At 50.1% G+C, this 17,302-nt stretch overlaps 1 protein-coding gene and 1 long non-coding RNA gene across 18 annotated transcripts; one reads left to right on the top strand and one right to left on the bottom strand.

Moving 5' to 3' along the window:
• The first annotated feature begins 1,290 nt into the window (after positions 1–1,290).
• On the top strand, positions 1,291–16,048 carry Pigv (phosphatidylinositol glycan anchor biosynthesis, class V). Of its 16 annotated transcripts, none has more exons than XM_087550242.1 (6): positions 1,583–2,014; positions 4,680–4,745; positions 4,851–4,969; positions 9,070–9,175; positions 9,791–10,191; positions 12,705–14,006. In XM_087550242.1, the coding sequence occupies exons 3-6, from the start codon at positions 4,892–4,894 to the stop codon at positions 12,981–12,983; spliced, it is 864 nt and encodes a 287-aa protein (XP_087406368.1). In that variant the 5' UTR covers positions 1,583–2,014; positions 4,680–4,745; positions 4,851–4,891; the 3' UTR covers positions 12,984–14,006.
• Positions 4,341–9,410, bottom strand: LOC148006094 (uncharacterized). 2 transcript variants are annotated; one of them, XR_015621203.1, is made up of 3 exons: positions 9,045–9,410; positions 5,320–6,172; positions 4,341–5,268 (listed from the first exon to the last, which is right to left on the bottom strand). It is a non-coding gene; the product is annotated as an uncharacterized LOC148006094 (long non-coding RNA). The 2 variants fall into 2 exon arrangements; XR_015621202.1 differs by lacking the exon at positions 9,045–9,410 and having other exon boundaries at positions 5,320–6,935.
• Positions 16,049–17,302: the final 1,254 nt, after the last annotated feature.

The raw sequence follows: 17,302 nt of genomic DNA, 5'->3' as shown, positions 1-17,302 counted from the left end.
AACACTTGGGTGAACGATTGCCCCGGTGTTCCATTATATACAGAAGCTAATATCCCAAAAGAGGAAGACCAGTAGGAGACGTTGGACAGGAAGAAATAGATGGTGTTAAAACAGGCAAGGGAAAGACAGAACAGGGTGGTGGGTGTGGATGGATAGTTTGTCCCTGAAGCCATAGGGTAAGTCTGGTGTGATACTGTTTCAGGCAAGAAAATCAGAAAATGCAGAGGCACGCAAGTTCCAAGGACTAAGATGCTATCATCCTCTTGAACTTTACATTGTTTAGGGATCTGTGTAGTGAAACTGTTGCCTTATGGTGTAGAGTACTTCCTTCTTTATACCAGGTGGGAGATGTACTCTTTCTGGAGCCCGGGGACATGGCTGGCTGATTCCCTTGCCTTCTCCAGTTCTAGTGGCTCAGCAGGCTCCATTTTTAACTGTAGACTCTAAAGGCAAACTACTTAGTGCTCTGTCACTTTCACCTCTCACTCACAGCGTTGGAGCCCTGCAATCTCCTCCCATCCCATCCTGCCACCTTCCAGTCCAAAAAGCCAGAGTGTCAGGGCTTTGAGAGCACAAGATTCAGCTTCCTTGTTTTTCTGTAGGAGCAGAAGCCAGAAAATGAAACGGGAAACAGAGCAGAAGAGAAGGGGGTTGGGTGGCTGGGAAGGGAAGGAAGGAGAAATTGCAGCCAAGTGCAACTGAAGATCTAGACAAAGTTCTACCTCCTAAGGAAGGGTGTTTGAGCAAACACTCTCACTTCTCACAAAAGGACCCCTGCCTTTTTTTTTTTTACAAGCAGACTCTGCGGGAATTCAATACGGACAGACAGAACCTTGAGCATGCATGCCATTTTCCCCTGTGAATTCACAAAGCAATGTCTCCGTTTTGTCTTTAAGAGACTCAAGTCACAACCTTGAGCCCTTGTCACAATTGTGCCCAGAGAGGCACTGACATTTGACTCACAAGACTGGCAGCAAATGCGATGATTCCACGTTAAAAAAACAAAACCAAAAAACAAAAACCAAAACCTAGAAGAATGACTTTGTAAACTCCTATTTTCTCTTTACCAGTCTTTAAAATGTGCCTTATACATTTATCCACCTTACACACAACCAAGGGGCAGTTGATATCCCAGGGCCTGAAATGATAGAAAGACACAGCTACTGGCCCCCACCGAATTGATGTGGGCTACTTTTCTTTGCTTGGAGAGATAGCGACCATCTCTTTGTTCCCACCCACATTTGTGGCTGTTGCAGAAGATAAACCCCTCCCTCAGCCCGGGCTGTGGCCAGAGGTTAACCTAGACCCAAGCTACGTTGAGAGGACAGATAACTGAAACCACAGAAGGCTTTGGAATCCTGTGAAACAAGAAATCCACCAACGGAGAAGGATTTATTATCTGTTTCCTTTAAGGAGGGTGCAAAGTTGTTCTAACAGTTTCCGTTAGAGGGGTACCAACTGGCCGCTCCTCCCCAACAGACGGTTTAGTTGAATTAGCTTCCTTTTTTTTTTTTTTTTTTTTTTTGGCGCCAGTTCCTGCGACAGAAACTGCTTGAGGGAGGAGTCCTCGGGGGTGTTCTCTGAGGTTTCCTTCCTCGTCCCATACAGTCACCTGAGGTGGGACTGTGAACTGAATGAAGCAGGGCAGAGGTCCTTCATAGCCAGAGGAGGGGAAAGTCAGGGGGATTCCCCTACTTTCTTCTCACCCAGGCGCTGGGTACCGCTGCTTGCCACAAAAACCCCAAGAAGGCTTTCTTTTGCCTATTCATATTGTCTATTGTGTGCCAGGTCCTGTGCTGAGCTGGTGTGGCGGGACAGGAGAGGACACGCGGCTCAGGCAGCAGTGAAAAGGCCTGGGGCAGTACCCGGTCCAGCCTCGGCCCACAACGAGAAGTCAGAGGCTGTTTACGGAAGGGGGAACTGGGGCGAGAGCCCCGACTGGGAGCGCAGCGCCCGCGCACAAACTGATGGCGAGCGAAGAGGCAAACTCCTCAGGTGTCACCACGCCGGGAAGGTGCGACGCTCAGCCTCGGCCCCCGCCCTAGCCGGGGTCAACATGGCCGCCAAGGAGGGGGGCGGTGTGCTCCGAGTCCGGGCAGGAGCGGGGCGGGGCCGCCGTCGGCGGGGCCAGCGCGCAGGCGCGGGACGAACGTGACCCGGATGGAGGCGCTGAGGTTGGAGCTCCGCGGGGGTGGTCTGGACGCGCGGGCGCGGAGGATCCGGCGCCAGCTCTGGAACTCTGGAGTTCTCCGGGGAGGGAAACTGTCAAACGGAGGCCGAGTGAAATTAGGCGGAGGCTGTAAAGAAGCGAGGAGCCCCGCCCCTCCGCCATAGCAGCCACCGGCGCCGCCTCTTCCTTTGCGGCCTCCGGCCCTCGTCTGCTTCCGGCCCTGTTGCCTGGCCCGGCCCCGCCGTTCCCTAGGGGCGAAGCCCTGGGCCGCGGCTCCCTTGGGGTGAGGGTCACTACCCCTTCCCGGGTAGGAATTGTGTCCGAAAAGAGCAGGCTGGAAGGGGCTCCCAGTACCGCGGAACTTAGGAGAAGGAGGCCGCTCGCTTCGCGAGGCCTCTGGGTCAGAACGCATCACCCATTGAGGATATATTAGCCTTGGCCAGAGAGTTAACAGATTTTCCCAGATAGGGCCCATCACCATAAGCTTCCAGTAACAACAGTCGCTATCGTTAGGGAAAGTACAGGGCTAGGCCTTGGATGTCCTAGCTGGAAAAGAATGCAGACCCTTTGTGTTTATGGCAAAAGGCTCGCATGACCGTGGGCATAGGTTTTAGAAAGCAGTGCATGAGGCGCTTTTAAGTGGTGGGAGTGTCACTTGGTTCCAGTGAGCCTCAGTTTTCACATCCATAAAATGGCGATGGTAATTACACGGTCTTACTGGTGTCTAATGAGATCTCTGGAGCCTAACTCACAGGAAAATTAAAAGAATGAAACTAGCTGGTTCTAAGCATCCGGCCAGTTAAGAGTCTGATTTGGCAAGGGGCTTCTTTCAAAGGGGTGTTGGCAAAATAGCTAGAGAGATCATTAACTGTCTTGATTTTACTTGGTTTAACTGTAAACTGAGTGTGGGTTGCGTCTCCTGTGGCCACTGATGCCGGAGTTTGAAAGAAGGAGGGAGTGAGAATCAAGATGTAGAGGCGGATTCAGTACTTTTCCTTTCCCTGCCTCCCTTGTACATGCGGATGGGAGGCCAGGGAAGTTTAAAAAATAAAAAAAAAAAGGCATCCTAGGGCAGAGGAATTGGGTGTGCGTGTGCGTGTTCCTGTGATGTATTTAGGTTTAGTGAGTCCAGTGTTGGAGATCCCGTGTGTAGTCAGAAAATACTGTTTCCTGGCGGTGTGCAGAAGCTTAACTTTAAACGGAGTTGTCACAAGTAAGCCTACAAGGAGTTGGGAGGTTAGAGGAGCCTCCTTTTCTCCGCGTCCCCTGGTGATGAAGTAAGCAGCAGGCTCCCCCTTGTGCCGAGGAAGGGGTACTGCCGCAGTTAACCAGCCATTCGCTTAGCGGAGAATTTTTTATTTTCTCCCATGCTTTCTGTGATTTTTAACATTTGTTTTCATTCTATTTTGCGTGCATATGTTTATATGTGTGTGGCTACAGGTGGGCCGTGGCGCACCTAAGTGAGGACAGAGAACAACTTTGTGGGAGTGTCCTCTCTCCTTCAGCCTTGTGGGTCACTGTGGCGGCAAATGGGCCTTTTGCAGGAAACAGGATGGGAGGAGTGCTTGGCCCGGTGATTTCAGTTCTAGAGGCAGAGAACTGGTGATTCTCTACGCTGTCCAGAACAGATATCCCTTTACATGCTAGGTCCCGGAAAAACAATTAAGACGCAAAACTCCTGTCCTCATAAGTAACCGATACGGAGATAAAGATGGCAGGCAAGAGGCAGTGAGAGCATAAGGCTGTCTAGTGGGATCAGAAGATTCCAGAAGGCCAGTGAAGCCTAAAAGTTTGGAGGGGTTAGCCATGTGAGCGAAGAAAGAGGGGCTCTGGCTTATACACAGTAAGAGCCATGGCTGCTTTTAAATTGTGTTTTTTAAAAAATGCCTTGGTGTGCATTCTGTGCTCAGAATGGCATGGGTTTTTGTATGAGTTTGCTGCCACGCCCACAGAGATGGGAAATCGCTATTTATTCCCTCTCTAGTGGTAGACGCTGTCTTCCCCCTAAGTTTGTTTTAGCTGTGGGAGCTGGCCGAAGTCCTGCTGAGCGGTGGTTTTTCTTTTCCTTCTCCACTTAATTTTAACAGACCAGCTGAACACACATCAGAGAGCTAAGCTGGCATGTGTTGTTACAGACTTCTAGGACGGCTCAGTGCCCCGCTTTGGGGACTCTGGTTTGGGAATTCGTTTATTATTCTGGGCAAAAGGGAACAGCACAGCCAAATAATAGGAATAATAAAAGCCACAGCATGGATTGCGCAGTGCCTTGGAGTTGAGTTCAGTTTACCATGATGACGTGTTGGTGGGATTGGAGGGCTGCAGATAGTGCGCGGGTTTACACATACGGTGCTGAGGCTCAGAGGGACTGAGTGAGAACCTGCAAATGACAGAATTGGGCCTTGAACCCCAGTCTTTTGAGTCCTACATAAAAGCAGTTGAATAGGTTTTTAAGTTCCGTGGGCTTAGCTTTCCAGCTGTGTGCTTATCTGTGTGTTACTTCTCTGACTAGACCACAGCCTCAGAGTGACACCAGTGCTCCATCTGCCTTCAAGAGAGTCTTCCCACCCGAAGTCAGGTGGTTATGTTTGCCATAGCGATGCTGAAGTGGGTGGCTCTTCTGGAGGAAATGCTGTTGATTTGCTTTTGGCCTGTGTGTGACATTTTCTTCCTTGGGTGTCAGAATTTGGAAGCCAGAGGAAGCTCAGTCCTGATGGTGTGAGGATGGGGCTCCTGGACCCGTCCCAGAAAGAGGTGCTGAAATTTGCAGTGAGCTGCCGCATCCTGACTCTAGTGCTACAGGTCAGTCTGGAGCCCTCCCCTAAGCGTGCTCTTGCCATGCCTGGGCTACAGGTCAGTCTGGAGCCCTCCCCTAAGCGTGCTCTTGCCATGCCTGAGCTACAGGTCAGTCAGTCTGGAGCCCTCCCCTAAGCGTGCTCTTGCCATGCCTGGGCTACAGGTCAGTCTGGAGCCCTCCCCTAAGCGTGCTCTTGCCATGCCTGAGCTACAGGTCAGTCTGGAGCCCTCCCCTAAGCGTGCTCTTGCCATGCCTGGGCTACAGGTCAGTCTGGAGCCCTCCCCTAAGCGTGCTCTTGCCATGCCTGGGCTACAGGTCAGTCTGGAGCCCTCCCCTAAGCGTGCTCTTGCCATGCCTGAGCTACAGGTCAGTCTGGAGCCCTCCCCTAAGCGTGCTCTTGCCATGCCTGAGCTGGGACTGAAGAGTAAGTGGTCCTCATCTCCGCTTCCCGGTGTGCCTCAGCGTGTGGTTGAACCCATGCAGATGAGACCTGGCCGTGGCGGAGAAGTGAGCAAGAGCCTTAAACAGTGCATTGGTCATTGTCTTACACATGAAGCAGCAGAGGCCCAGGCTAAAGACCGCATACTCCCTAGCTCCCTACCCAAAGTTGAGGGTTTCCCAGCAGCCATAGGCATCTGCTGGTCTTACCAACAGAGATGCTTGTAAGGTGTGTGTGACAGCTCAAGGTGTGGCCCAGGCTCTCTCTCTTGGGGTTGGAGTTCTTAGTGACTTGAGTGGAGACACCATCTATGCGTATCCACAGTACTGACACCCTCTCCTTGCTGTCCCAGCCACTCAGTCCTCAGTATGTTTGCCCCTTTACCAAGCCCTTCCCCCAGGCTGCCTTGATACATACTTTAATAAAACCGCACATAAATGAATGATTTGGTGCCTAGCGTCCTGCTCTGTCTATGATTGTGAATGAGCAGAGGTCACCACCCTAGATTGGCTGAGTTGACGAAATGCCGTGCGTGTGCTTCTATCTCGTGTCCGGGGCTCCTAGCAGCTTCCTTTGTAGAAACCCTTTCTGTCTCCCCTCTTCTAACCCCTCTGAGCTTCTGGCTCTGATCGTTCCTCCCCTGTTGTATGAACCACTTCAGGTTCTGCCAACTTGGGTATTAAAAGGTCTTCAACTGGGTGGCCGGTGCTGTTATCTGTGATTGTCACCTGGCCCCTGGTCTTTTCACCGGAGTGGCCTGATGAAGAAACTGACAAAAAGAGAAAGATCTTTGAGTGAGCTGTGCTCTGGTTGCTTGGCTGGGGAGCCTGATTCAGTGATGGCTCTGAATCAGTGTCAGCTGAGCTCCTGGCAGAACCCAAGGAGCAGGACAGCAAGTCAGCATCTGGGAAGGGGAGCCAGGGCAGCTGGGTTCGCAGTCAGTGTGAGCTTGGAAACACTGTATTTCCTCAAATCCCTGAAGTTCAGCCACCAAAATTATAGTAAGTACTTATTCCCAAAACTGCGCTAAATTGTGAGGGAAAGGTCATGTTTTCCCTCAAGTCGCTGACAGGCTAATGAGGCAGAAAGACACATAACAATAAATTGGTCTCATTCTCTCTCACCCTCCAGCTATAAAGCCAGTGCTGTCACATTGTAGCCCGAGCTCCCTCCATTGCTGCTGCCATCCCTAGCCATGACAGTTACTCTCAAAGCCTTAACTCCCCGCTCACCGGCACCCTTTCTTTCTGGCACTGCTTCTGTTGATGTCTGTGGTATCAACAGTGAGAAGATGATATGCCCTGTGCCTGATCCCTCGCCTCACCGTCCTGCCTCCCTTCAGAGAGCTTAGGTTCACTGCTCCCAGAGAATCTGTGTCCTGCACCTTTCTTTGACCATTCTCCTGTCTCTGAAGCTCACTCCTCTTCCTGCAGATCTGAGTTTTTCACTCTCTCTGGCTTTGTAATCTGGAACCCACCATGTTTCTTGGCCTCCAGCTTCCTCTGTTACAGAGCTGAGTCTGCTCTGTTGTGGTAAGCATTCCCAGGCATCCATGCAGCTCTCTTGTCCCGCTACTCCTGTTTTACTCATGAGACAGAAGTCTAGTCTTGGTAAATAGAGTGTCTGCCTCCTCCGTGCCTACAGCTTCCCCTAAGGACAACACAAGTGTATCAACTATATTAACTCGCCTTTCTAAAGAAAAAAAAAAAAAACAAGATAAAGCGAGTCCTTAGCGCCACCTGGAAGTCCTGATGAATTTCCATATCCCACTCACCCTCCTGTTCTCTCAAATGGTTTTTGCACATCAGTTACCTGGGGCACTTTTTATAGATGCAGTGCTGGAGGGGGATGTAGCCCAAAGGTAGATTTGTGCTTAACATATGAGGCTCTGGATTTTATTTTCTAGCACAAAAAAATAAATATATAAAATGTATTATGCAATTTAAAATTCTAAAATCCAGTACTGGCAGGATGGCTCAGTAGATAGCCACATGCCTCCAAATCCGAGTTTGGTCTGTGATCCATGTAGTACAAGGAAGAAACCAACTCGCACCAGCCATCCTGCAGTGCGATGTGGACACACCACACACAATGAACAAAAGTCTACTTCTTCTTTAAGTCAAATGCCCAGGCTCTGTCCAATCTTAATTTAAGTCACTAAGAGAGAGACCTGGACTCTGTAGGTGTTGTGTAAACTCTGGGTAGTTCTAGTACACAGCTCGACTTTACAGCCAGCATTTAAGTTTCATGGTTTCCTCTTTCCACAATTAAAAAAAAATATTTAATTATGTGCATGAGTATTTTGTCTGTGTGCATGTTGCATACAGTACACAGTGCCAAAGGAGGGCAGCAGGTTCTTTTTTTTTTTTTTCTTTTTTTTTCTTTTTCCTTTTTTTCGGAGCTGGGGACCGAACCCAGGGCCTTGCGCTCGCTAGGCAAGCGCTCTTCCGCTGAGCTAAATCCCCAACCCCGGCAGTAGGTTCTTTAGAGCTGGAGTCCCGGACGGCTGTGAGCTGCCCTGTAGGTTCTAGGAACCAAACCCAGGTCCTCTGCATAGAAGCAGGGCCCCTTACCTTCCAGGCTTGCCAAGCAGTTTCAAATCTGTAACAACTTTTCCCAGTACTTTGAAGTACTAATTAACACTCAGGAAAATCCCTGACCTACTTGTGTCCATGTGCCTTTACTGCTGAAGCGGAATGACCCTCTCTCAGCTCACCTGCCCGTGTTCCTCCCTGCCTCCTGCCTGCTTACACTGCCTTATTCCAGTGATGTGCAAAAATGTATCTCTGAGCCCCTCCACACCCCAGCCGGGCTTGGTGACACCCACCCAGAACCAGCACTGGGTGTGCAGGGCAAGGTCACACTCTGCTCTCATGCAGGTTGAACTCCCTCCCCCCATACATGAGACTGTCCTTTTTACTGTACATCAGTGGACCTACTACCCCATTTTTCCCTTCATCCTTACAGCAAAACTCAATCTCCCCTTTTCTGTAGGCTAGGTGGCTTCACTTACCCCCATTCTGCAGAAATAGCTCTTAATCAGTCACCAGTCACCTTTAGAGACGTTGTTGAAGTCTGTGGTCAGCTTCACTTCCTCTTACCAGGCCTGTGAGCCGCACTCAACAGTTTCTCAGTCATGGCCTTCACTTGGTTCTAAGACACTGTTCTCCCCGGGGCTTCCTGCACCTCACTCCTCACTCCCCCTTCCTGCTCGTGTGCCTGGACCTCACAGATATATCTGCCTGCCTCTGGCTCCTGAGTTCAGAGAGTCAAGGCTTATGCTAGCATGGCTGGCTTCCTGCTTCCTCTCCATACTGGATCCTTCAGTCCTTTCCAGGAGAACTCCACCTTCATCGCTGACGGGCGCCATGCTCAGAGCTCTTCTCTGCCCTTACTTCCTCCCCAGGCAGGCTCCTTCAGTCTCACCCCTGAGAGAACTATTCCTGCGTCCATATCTAGTTGGCACGGATCCTGACCCAGCTTCTATGGTAGACTCAGGCATCTCCTGTTTGTTGACCTCTGCACTCGTGTCAGACTTAGGGTTAAAGTTAGCATTGAGCCCCTTCCTACATGCACACGCACAGGCCAACAGTCTGCTCTTTGTATTTAGTAAGGGTAATTCTTTTCTTGCAGTTACTCACCAACATCCTGGTTCTTCACCCACAGGCACTCTTCAATATCATCATCCCAGACCACCATGCCGATGCCTTTTCTCCTCCCCGCCTCGCCCCCTCGGGCTCTGTGGATCAGCTTGTGGAAGCTCTTCTGGGTGGTCTGTCTCGATGGGATGCTGAACACTTCCTGTTTATTGCTGAGCACGGCTACCTTTATGAGCACAACTTTGCCTTCTTCCCTGGCTTCCCCTTGGCCCTGCTGATGGGAACTGAACTGCTGAGGCCCCTGCAGGGCCTCTTGAGCGAGCGCAGTTGCCTGCTGGTCTCAGTAGCACTTCTCAACTCCCTGTTCTCTGTGCTGGCCGCAGTTGCACTTCATGACTTGGGCTGTCTGGTTTTGCACTGTCCTCGCCAGGCCTTTTGTGCGGCACTGCTCTTCTGCCTCAGCCCTGCCAATGTTTTCTTGGCAGCTGGTTACTCGGAAGCTTTGTTTGCCTTCCTGACATTCAGTGCCATGGGGCAGCTGGAGAGGGGCCGAGGCTGGGCTAGTGGGCTGCTCTTTGCTCTTGCCGCTGGGGTGCGCTCCAACGGGCTGGTCAGCGTTGGCTTCCTCCTGCATTCTCAGTGCAGAGGCTTTTGTTCTTCTCTGGTGGTGCTGGACCCCTTGAAAGGGCTGGTCAAGCTCATGGCCTCTCTGTGCTTGTCAGTACTCACAGTCAGCCTTCCTTTTGCCCTCTTTCAGTATTATGCCTACACCCAGTTCTGTTTCCCAGGCTCAGCCCATGCCATCCCTGAGCCCTTGCTGCGGCTAGCTTCGGACAGAGGCTACCGGCTTGCAGGAGACTATGAGCCCCCATGGTGCTCCCGGGCTCCTCCACTAATATACAGCTATATTCAGGATGTCTACTGGAACGTTGGTCTTCTGCGATACTATGAGCTCAGACAGGTGCCGAATTTTCTCCTAGCTACACCAGTGACTGTACTGGTTGTGTGGGCAACCTGGACGTATGTGACCGCCCACCCTTGGCTCTGCCTTACCCTTGGGCTGCAAAGGACCAAGGACAGGGAGAGCCTGGAGAAGCCCCATCCTGGCTTCCTCAGTGCAAAGGTGTTTGTGTACCTGGTCCACGCGGCAGCGCTGCTGGCCTTTGGAGGTCTGTGCATGCATGTCCAGGTGAGCTGGGTTTCTGCCTGCGGTGGCTGTGAGGGTACAGGTAGAAGCTGTACGGGTAACTTTCTCACTCAGTGACCCATGCTTCATTTAGTCAACAGGTGTTAGAGCAGACAGATGAGATCAGATACAACTGTAATCCCCACTGAGGAGGATGGGCGAAGAGTTTAAATGAAGGTCAGCCTGGGCTACAAAGCAATCCTCAGACCCACATTGGCTGAGTAACCAGAGGAACACGAACCTGAGGCTTTCTTTGTTCCAGAATCTAAATGAGAACCTGAGTAAGACACAAGTATTTCCTTAGTGAGCCTCATGCTATGAACACAGAGACAGGCATAATAGACAGTTAACATAGAAGCTAGGGAGGAAACTCAGTTGGTAGACTGCTGGCCTAGGATGCATGAAGACCTCAGGTCCTTCCCAATACTGCGTGAGACTGCCTGCAGTCCCAGTACCTGGGAGGGGAGCTCTGTGTTACAGGCAGGCCAGCCAAGGGTACATAATGAGACCTGCCTCGCTCAAAAAGACAGAAAAGACTAAGTTCAGTCTTTACTACATAGTGAGTTTGAAGCCAGCCTGGGCCTTTGTGAAACCCTGTTTGTTTCAAATTATAGTACTGCTGTTAGATATATATATATCTGGGTGGTTTCATCCCAGCACTCAGAGGCAGCCAGATTTCTTGAGTTCGAGCCCAGCTTGGTCTACAGAGTGAGTTCCAGGACAGCCAGGGATACACAGAAAACCCCTCTCATAAGACAAAACAAAAAACAAAATATCCCAGTGGGTGGGTCTCTGAGTTTGAGGCAAGCTGGGACTACACAGTGAAACCCTCTCTCAAAAAGTAAAATCTGGGGGTTGGGGGTTTAGCTCAGTGGTAGAGCGCTTGCCTAGCAAGTACAAGGCCCTGGGTTCGGTCCCCAGCTCCGAAAAAAATAAAAAAATAAAAAAATAAAATCTGCAGACTGCTATCCTGCTCAAGAAACAAAAGTTCAGATTGACTGGTACAGTTGTGCTGAGAGTATCCCTTAGTGGTACATAATTATTTGCCTAGCATGTTCGAAGCCTGAGTTCAATCCCTAGCTCTGAAATAACACACACACACACACAGTGTAATAATTATTGTGGATGTGGAAAAGTTCTTAACTCACTAAGGGACGAAGGTATTACATCTAAAATAGATTCTAAAGAGTGAAAAACCAAAACAACCTCCCATATAAGAGGCGCGTAGAATGGAGGGATGGCTAAACTGATGAAGCGCTTACAGCATGGACTTTGCATCTTCAACTTAGCACCCACATAAAAAGTCAGGGGTGATGGTGCTCACCTGTGCTAGTGCTGGGGAGACAGGAGGACCACTGGTGTGCTGGGCAGCCGGTTTAGCAATGAATCAGGTTCAGTGGAAAACTCTCAAAAAAATCAGTTCAATATCATTCTCATATACATAATTTGAGGTCAGCCTGCACAACATAAAAGTCTGTCTCCAAAACAAAAGCTGGGAAGGAGGGGGCATGAGCAAAGGTGTGAAGACTGTGAGAGGCTTTAGTTCAGGGGACTGTAGGGATAAAGGAGGTTCTTGTTTGGTTTCCACCGGGGACAAGGGACTGAGGTGCATATTTTACATACCAAAACAGACCAGGTTTCCTGGTTCTCCCAGCATCCCTCAGTCCCTATCTGGCTTACCCTGCCTGCCCAAGAGGCTCCTCCCTCTATAATCCAGACTCTTTTGGATGTGTGTGTCTGTTTCTCTTCCTCTTCTCCCCTTCTCTGCACACGCCTGCCTTTAGTGTGATCTAATGTGGCTTAAATTGGCTCATTTCATCTTTGGTGTTTATACGCTATCAGTTCTCTTGAGGAACTTTCCCTAGTATACAGACTGCCCATGTTGGCCTTTTAGGGTGTCTTGAGCACAGGCAGTAGACGTCTTGTCCAGGGTATAGGGGTGGTGGTGACAGTACAGGTTCAGAGGTTTGATTTTATCTCCAATTTTGAAGTTCTTGGCTGTCTCCAAGGAAGTTCCTACACTGACCAGTTCTGACAATTTGTGATGTTCTTTGAGCCATGTAGTTAGGGGAAATAAAAGAATTGTAATTTGTGTCTGCAAAGGGATCAGCTTTGAAGGGAGTGCCAGGCAAGCTCAGACTTTGCAAGGAGGTGAGAGCGCTTGGAGACTTGAATCAGAACTCCTGTGAGATGGGAAAGGTTGAACGAAGAAGAACGAGACTCTCTGCTCTCGCCCCTTGTGTTAAGGAGCCTCTTCAGGTTCCCACCTCCAACGCAGACTAACATGTAGAGACCTTGGGTAAAATTAGAGCACATGGAGTTTTTTGTATTGGTTGGCGGTTATCATGGTAATTAGACTGATTGTCAGGAACTCAAGGCTGGTCTGGCTGACATGTATACGTCATTAGGCAGATCTGCAGCTTTTGCTGCAATTGCTATCCCAGTGTGACTTTTAGTTGTCAGGCCATGATTACCCAGCCACATCACTGATGCTCCAACCAACATGGCTTTTCCAGGTTCTCACGCGACTTCTGGGCTCTTCCACTCCCATCACATACTGGTTTCCAGCTTACCTGCTTCAGGATCGAGAACCACTGTTAAGATGTGTAGACACAGCCCCTCAGAAGCTTCTTGAGAATTCCCCACCAGGACAAAAGGCCCCCAGAAACTGTGTCATGAAACTCTTATACAACTGGAAGACCTGCTCTCCAGTCACAAAATGCATCCTAGTCTACTTCCTGACCTACTGGCTCCTGGGACTAATTCTGCATTGCAACTTCCTGCCTTGGACTTGACCTGGAATCTCAGGGCAAGCTGGAAGCTAATTTAAGCCTGGGTCTGAAAGCTGTAAGACACCCCAACTAGGACTGCCTGGACACTCCTGGAGCACTGTCCAGTGGGATTTCCCCATGTCTCTCTGGAGGCCAGTTAAGAAGGGAAAATGGGAGCCTCTCATCCTGGGCGGGGTGAATTTAGGGGAGTAACTTCGCTGCTCAGTAGATCTGTCTCTCATCTTCCTGGTCAACAAGTATGAGGCAATCTTGAACCTACCTCTGATCCATGTGTAAGTCTTCATCTTTTTGTTTTTCCATAGAGGGTTTCTCTGCGTAGCCCTGGCGTCTTGGAACTCACTCTGTAAACCAGATTTGTGCAGACCAGGCTAACCTGGAACTCAAGAGATCCACCTGCTTCTGCCTCCTGAGTGCTAGGATTAAAGCCATGAGCCACCACTGCCTGGCCTGGTGGGTAAATTTAAATGTTTGCTCAAATCACAGGCAACAGCCTAGTCCATTCATGACGATGGAGATAGTGCAATGTAATGACTGAAGGAAAAAGGAACTGCCTGCTCTAAAAGAGAGGTTTCTGAAGTTTTCTTTATGATACGTGTGTGTGTGTGTGTGTGTGTGTGTGTGTGTGTGTGTGTGTGTGTTACAGACTAAGACAATCTAAAAACTCCTTTTTGCAATGAACTACCTTTTTCTGGAGGAGGGGTGGTCATGGGATTTAGGCAAGGTCCCTCTGTGTACCTCTGGCTGTCCTAGAACTTGCTGTGTAGATCTGGCTGTCCTGGAACTTGCTGTGTAGATCTGGCTGTCCTAGAACTTGCTATGTAGATCTGGCTGGTCTTGACCACAGATTCTCCTGCCTCTGCCTCCTGAGGGCTGGGAGTAAAAGTGTACTCCACAGGCTCTACGGAACTAGTTTCTATAAACCATAGGGGTTAGGGGGTAGAACTCAGCAGTAAAGTGTGTGAGGCCCTAATTTCAGTAATAAATGTCACCTGGATCAGAGCACTGGCTCTGGTTCCTCATTTTCCAGCTGTATGATCTAAAGCTACCTTCAGAGCCTTTCCCGTCTCTGAAATTAAGGAGGAGACTCCTTCCCTGGGGTGTGGTTTAGGCCTTAAATCTTGAGGCTACCTTAAACAAGAGATCACAGTCTAAGTACCCAGAGGCTCACCCATTTCCTTTGATCAATCGGAAAGAGCCTGCCCACCAACCCTGAGAACCACTCTGAATAGAAGCTGTGGGCGAGTCCTGACACCTGGTGGGAAAGGTAACCCAGGATGGCGGGTTTTCCATTCTCAAAGATGCTTGATTGGTAGGCGTGAGTCAGAGGCCTGGAGACCGCAGCACTCGTGGGGGAACATTGTAGCGAAGTCAGCCCAAGGTTGTCTAGTAGCATATGCTGCTTCCTGGCTCCCTTTGGTTACTAATAGTAGTGTCACTGACCCTGAGGAATGTGGTGACTCCCACCTATCTCAACACTCCAGGATGCTGAGGCCGGAGGTGAGTTTGAGGGCAGCTACAGAATACGACCCTGTATAAATGGGGGGAAAAAAAAGCATCCCTGCTGTGCAGCGTTTGTGCATTTCTTGAGCCAGGTAAAAATTTTGGCTCTCTGTCGTCATCCTTCTTACTCCCCATTGGGCCAAAAATTCCAATAAGCAGCATCCTTCAAAACAGATGGCAGTCAGCAGTGGCTTCTGGGAAGCTGAGAGTTGGAATTTGGACACACTCCCTCCAACCGTGACACAAAGCTCAACTTGCCAGCTGAAGGGAAGCTCCTGGCCGAGGCCCAGCACCCTCTGTGGGAGCCTCCAGCCCGCCTGGCCAACGAGCATTCCCACCCATCACCACAGCACTAGCACAGCCAAGCATTTGGTCCAGAGTCAAATGCTACTGAAAATGTACACACAGATTGGGGCAGCCCTCTGCCTTCTGCCAAGACACCAAGTGCCCTTCTTGGCAAAAGACAACACCTCTCCCCTAGTGTCCCTCCAGCTGGCAGACACTGCTGCTGCTTCACTAGCAGCTGCAAATCCTAGGACTCCCCCTCCCTCCCCCGCAAAGGGTGTGGGAGGAGCCGGAGCCCTTTGGTCTCCCTTTACTGCACTTTGCCTCCTTTTGGGGGATAACCAGAAGCGATTGTTCCTCTCCTGGGAGGGGTGACTCACCCCCCACAGAGCTGCTGCGGTCTCCCGGGTTTTGTCCCCCGAGCTCATCGCTACATACCCTACACCTGGGGACCCCTGCTAGGTGCGCACACCTGGAGGAGCCGGGCCTCTGGCCTGGGAGGCTTAGCCGCCGAGGATCTAAGGAGTGGGCTGACTTTATGGCCAGCAGCTGTCCTCTTACCGGCCTATTAACAGTCTTTAATAGTCTGAGGGAGGAACATGAAGGGCCCAAGGCGGGAAGCTTCCTGTTTACCCGAGGTCTAAGAATGCCACAGCTGGGTTGGGCGGCCACAGTTTCAGAGAAAAGTCATTTCCTTCTAAGACCCTGCTAAAATACAAACCAGACACTGTGAGGACGAAGAAATGGATGTCTTTTTGTTCTTTAATGAAGGTGGGAAAAGAGGAAGCTTTGGCGGGTCTCTAGTAGTCCCACTGGGGTGGGGCGAGCGGAAGTCTGGATCTAAAAATGTAAAGTGTGGAGGCTTAAGAGATTTTAAATGGATTCTTTTCACCAGTTGTTTATTAATGCCTATTTTGGACTAAGGAAGGCCGAGCCACGCCTCCTGTCCTCAAGTGTCTTTATCAAGCTGCTGGCCCAGTACACAGGAGCATTCATTAGGGAAGTGGTAAATTCTTTAAAAAGCAACAGTTTACTGTGTGTGTGTGTGAACACGAACACCCTATAGCACACGTGGAAGTCCTCTTGTTGAGCATTAGTTCTTTTATTATGTGAGTCCTGGGAATAAAACTAGGCATGTTAGGCTTGAGGACAAGTACCTTCACCCACCTAACCCTCTTTCTGGCCCAGAAGTAGCAAATTCTGAATCATAAAGGACACTTTTTGGTATCTCTCTCTACTTAAATTTTTTTTATAACAAGGATGAATTAAAGATTTAATTTGAAGATGATGTGTGGCACTCGTGCAGTCCCTGCCCTTATGAGACGGAAAGATTGTGAAATCAAGACCAGCCTGTGCGATGCACACCTTCAATCCCAGCACTTTGGAGGCAGAGGTAGGTGGCTCTCTATGAGTTGGAGGCTATCCTGGTCTACAGAGTGATTCCAGGCAGAGCTACATAGTGAGACCCTGTGTTAGCATTCTGTCTAAGCTCCACCCCACAGTTACTTGGCAACAGCCAGGTATGCCTGACTCACTATAAAAGGGGCTGCTTGCTTTTGTATGTTCTTGCCTTCCCCTCCCCACTCTCTCTCCACATGCTCACGGCTGGCCTCGACTTAACTTCTCTCTTCTTTTTTTTTTTTTTTTTCGGAGCTGGGGACCGAACCCAGGGCCTTGCGCTTCCTAGGTAAGCGCTCTACCACTGAGCTAAATCCCCAGCCCCTGACTTCTCTCTTCTTTTCTCTCCTCCTCTTCCTCCTCCTCCTCCTCTCCTCTTCCTCTTCCTCCTCCTCTCTTCCTCCTCCTCTCCTCCTCCTCTCCTCTTCCTCTTCCTCCTCCTCTCTTCCTCCTCCTCTCCTCCTCCTCCTTTTCTTCTTCTTCTTCTTCTTCTTCTTCTTTCTTCTTTCTTCTTCTTCTTTCTTCTTTCTTCTTCTTCTTCTTCTTCTTCCTCCTCCTCCTCCTCCTCCTCTCCTCTTCCTCCTCTTCTTCCTCTTCCTCCTCCTCCTTTTCTTCTTCTTCCTCTTCCTCCTCTTCCTCCTCTTCTTCCTCTTCCTCCTCCTTTTCTTCCTCCTCCTCCTCTTCCTCTCCTCCTCCTCCTCTCCTCCTCTTCCTCCTCTTCCTCCTCCTTTTCTTCTTCTTCTTCTTCTTCCTCCTCCTCCTCCTCCTCCTCCTCTTCCTTCTCCTCCTCTTCTTCTTCTCCTCCTTCTCCTCCTCCTCTTCCCCCCCCCCCGTCTTTCTCTGCCTCTACTACCCTCTCAACTCAACTCCCCTCCCCATGCCCTGAATAAATTCTATTCTATACTATACTGTCGTGTGTGGCTGGTTCCTCAGGGGCAGGAATGCCTCTGCATGGGCCTGCTAAGGCATCCCCTTCCCCAGACCTTACCACACCTCCACCAAACATATCCCCTCCTCCCTTTATCTTTTTATAAACACATCACCATGTCTCAAAAAAGAAAAAAAGAGAGACTGGGATGATGTCTCAGTGGTTAAGATCCCTGAGTCCTCTTTGCAGAAGACCCCCCCCCCCAAGTACA

Source organism: Rattus norvegicus, chromosome 5 (assembly GCF_021556685.1).
Source record: "Rattus norvegicus strain SHRSP/BbbUtx chromosome 5, alternate assembly SHRSP_T2T, whole genome shotgun sequence".
NCBI lineage: Eukaryota > Metazoa > Chordata > Mammalia > Rodentia > Muridae > Rattus > Rattus norvegicus.
The sequence above is the reverse complement of the archived record's forward strand: the minus strand, read 5'-3'. Positions and strand labels throughout refer to the sequence as shown.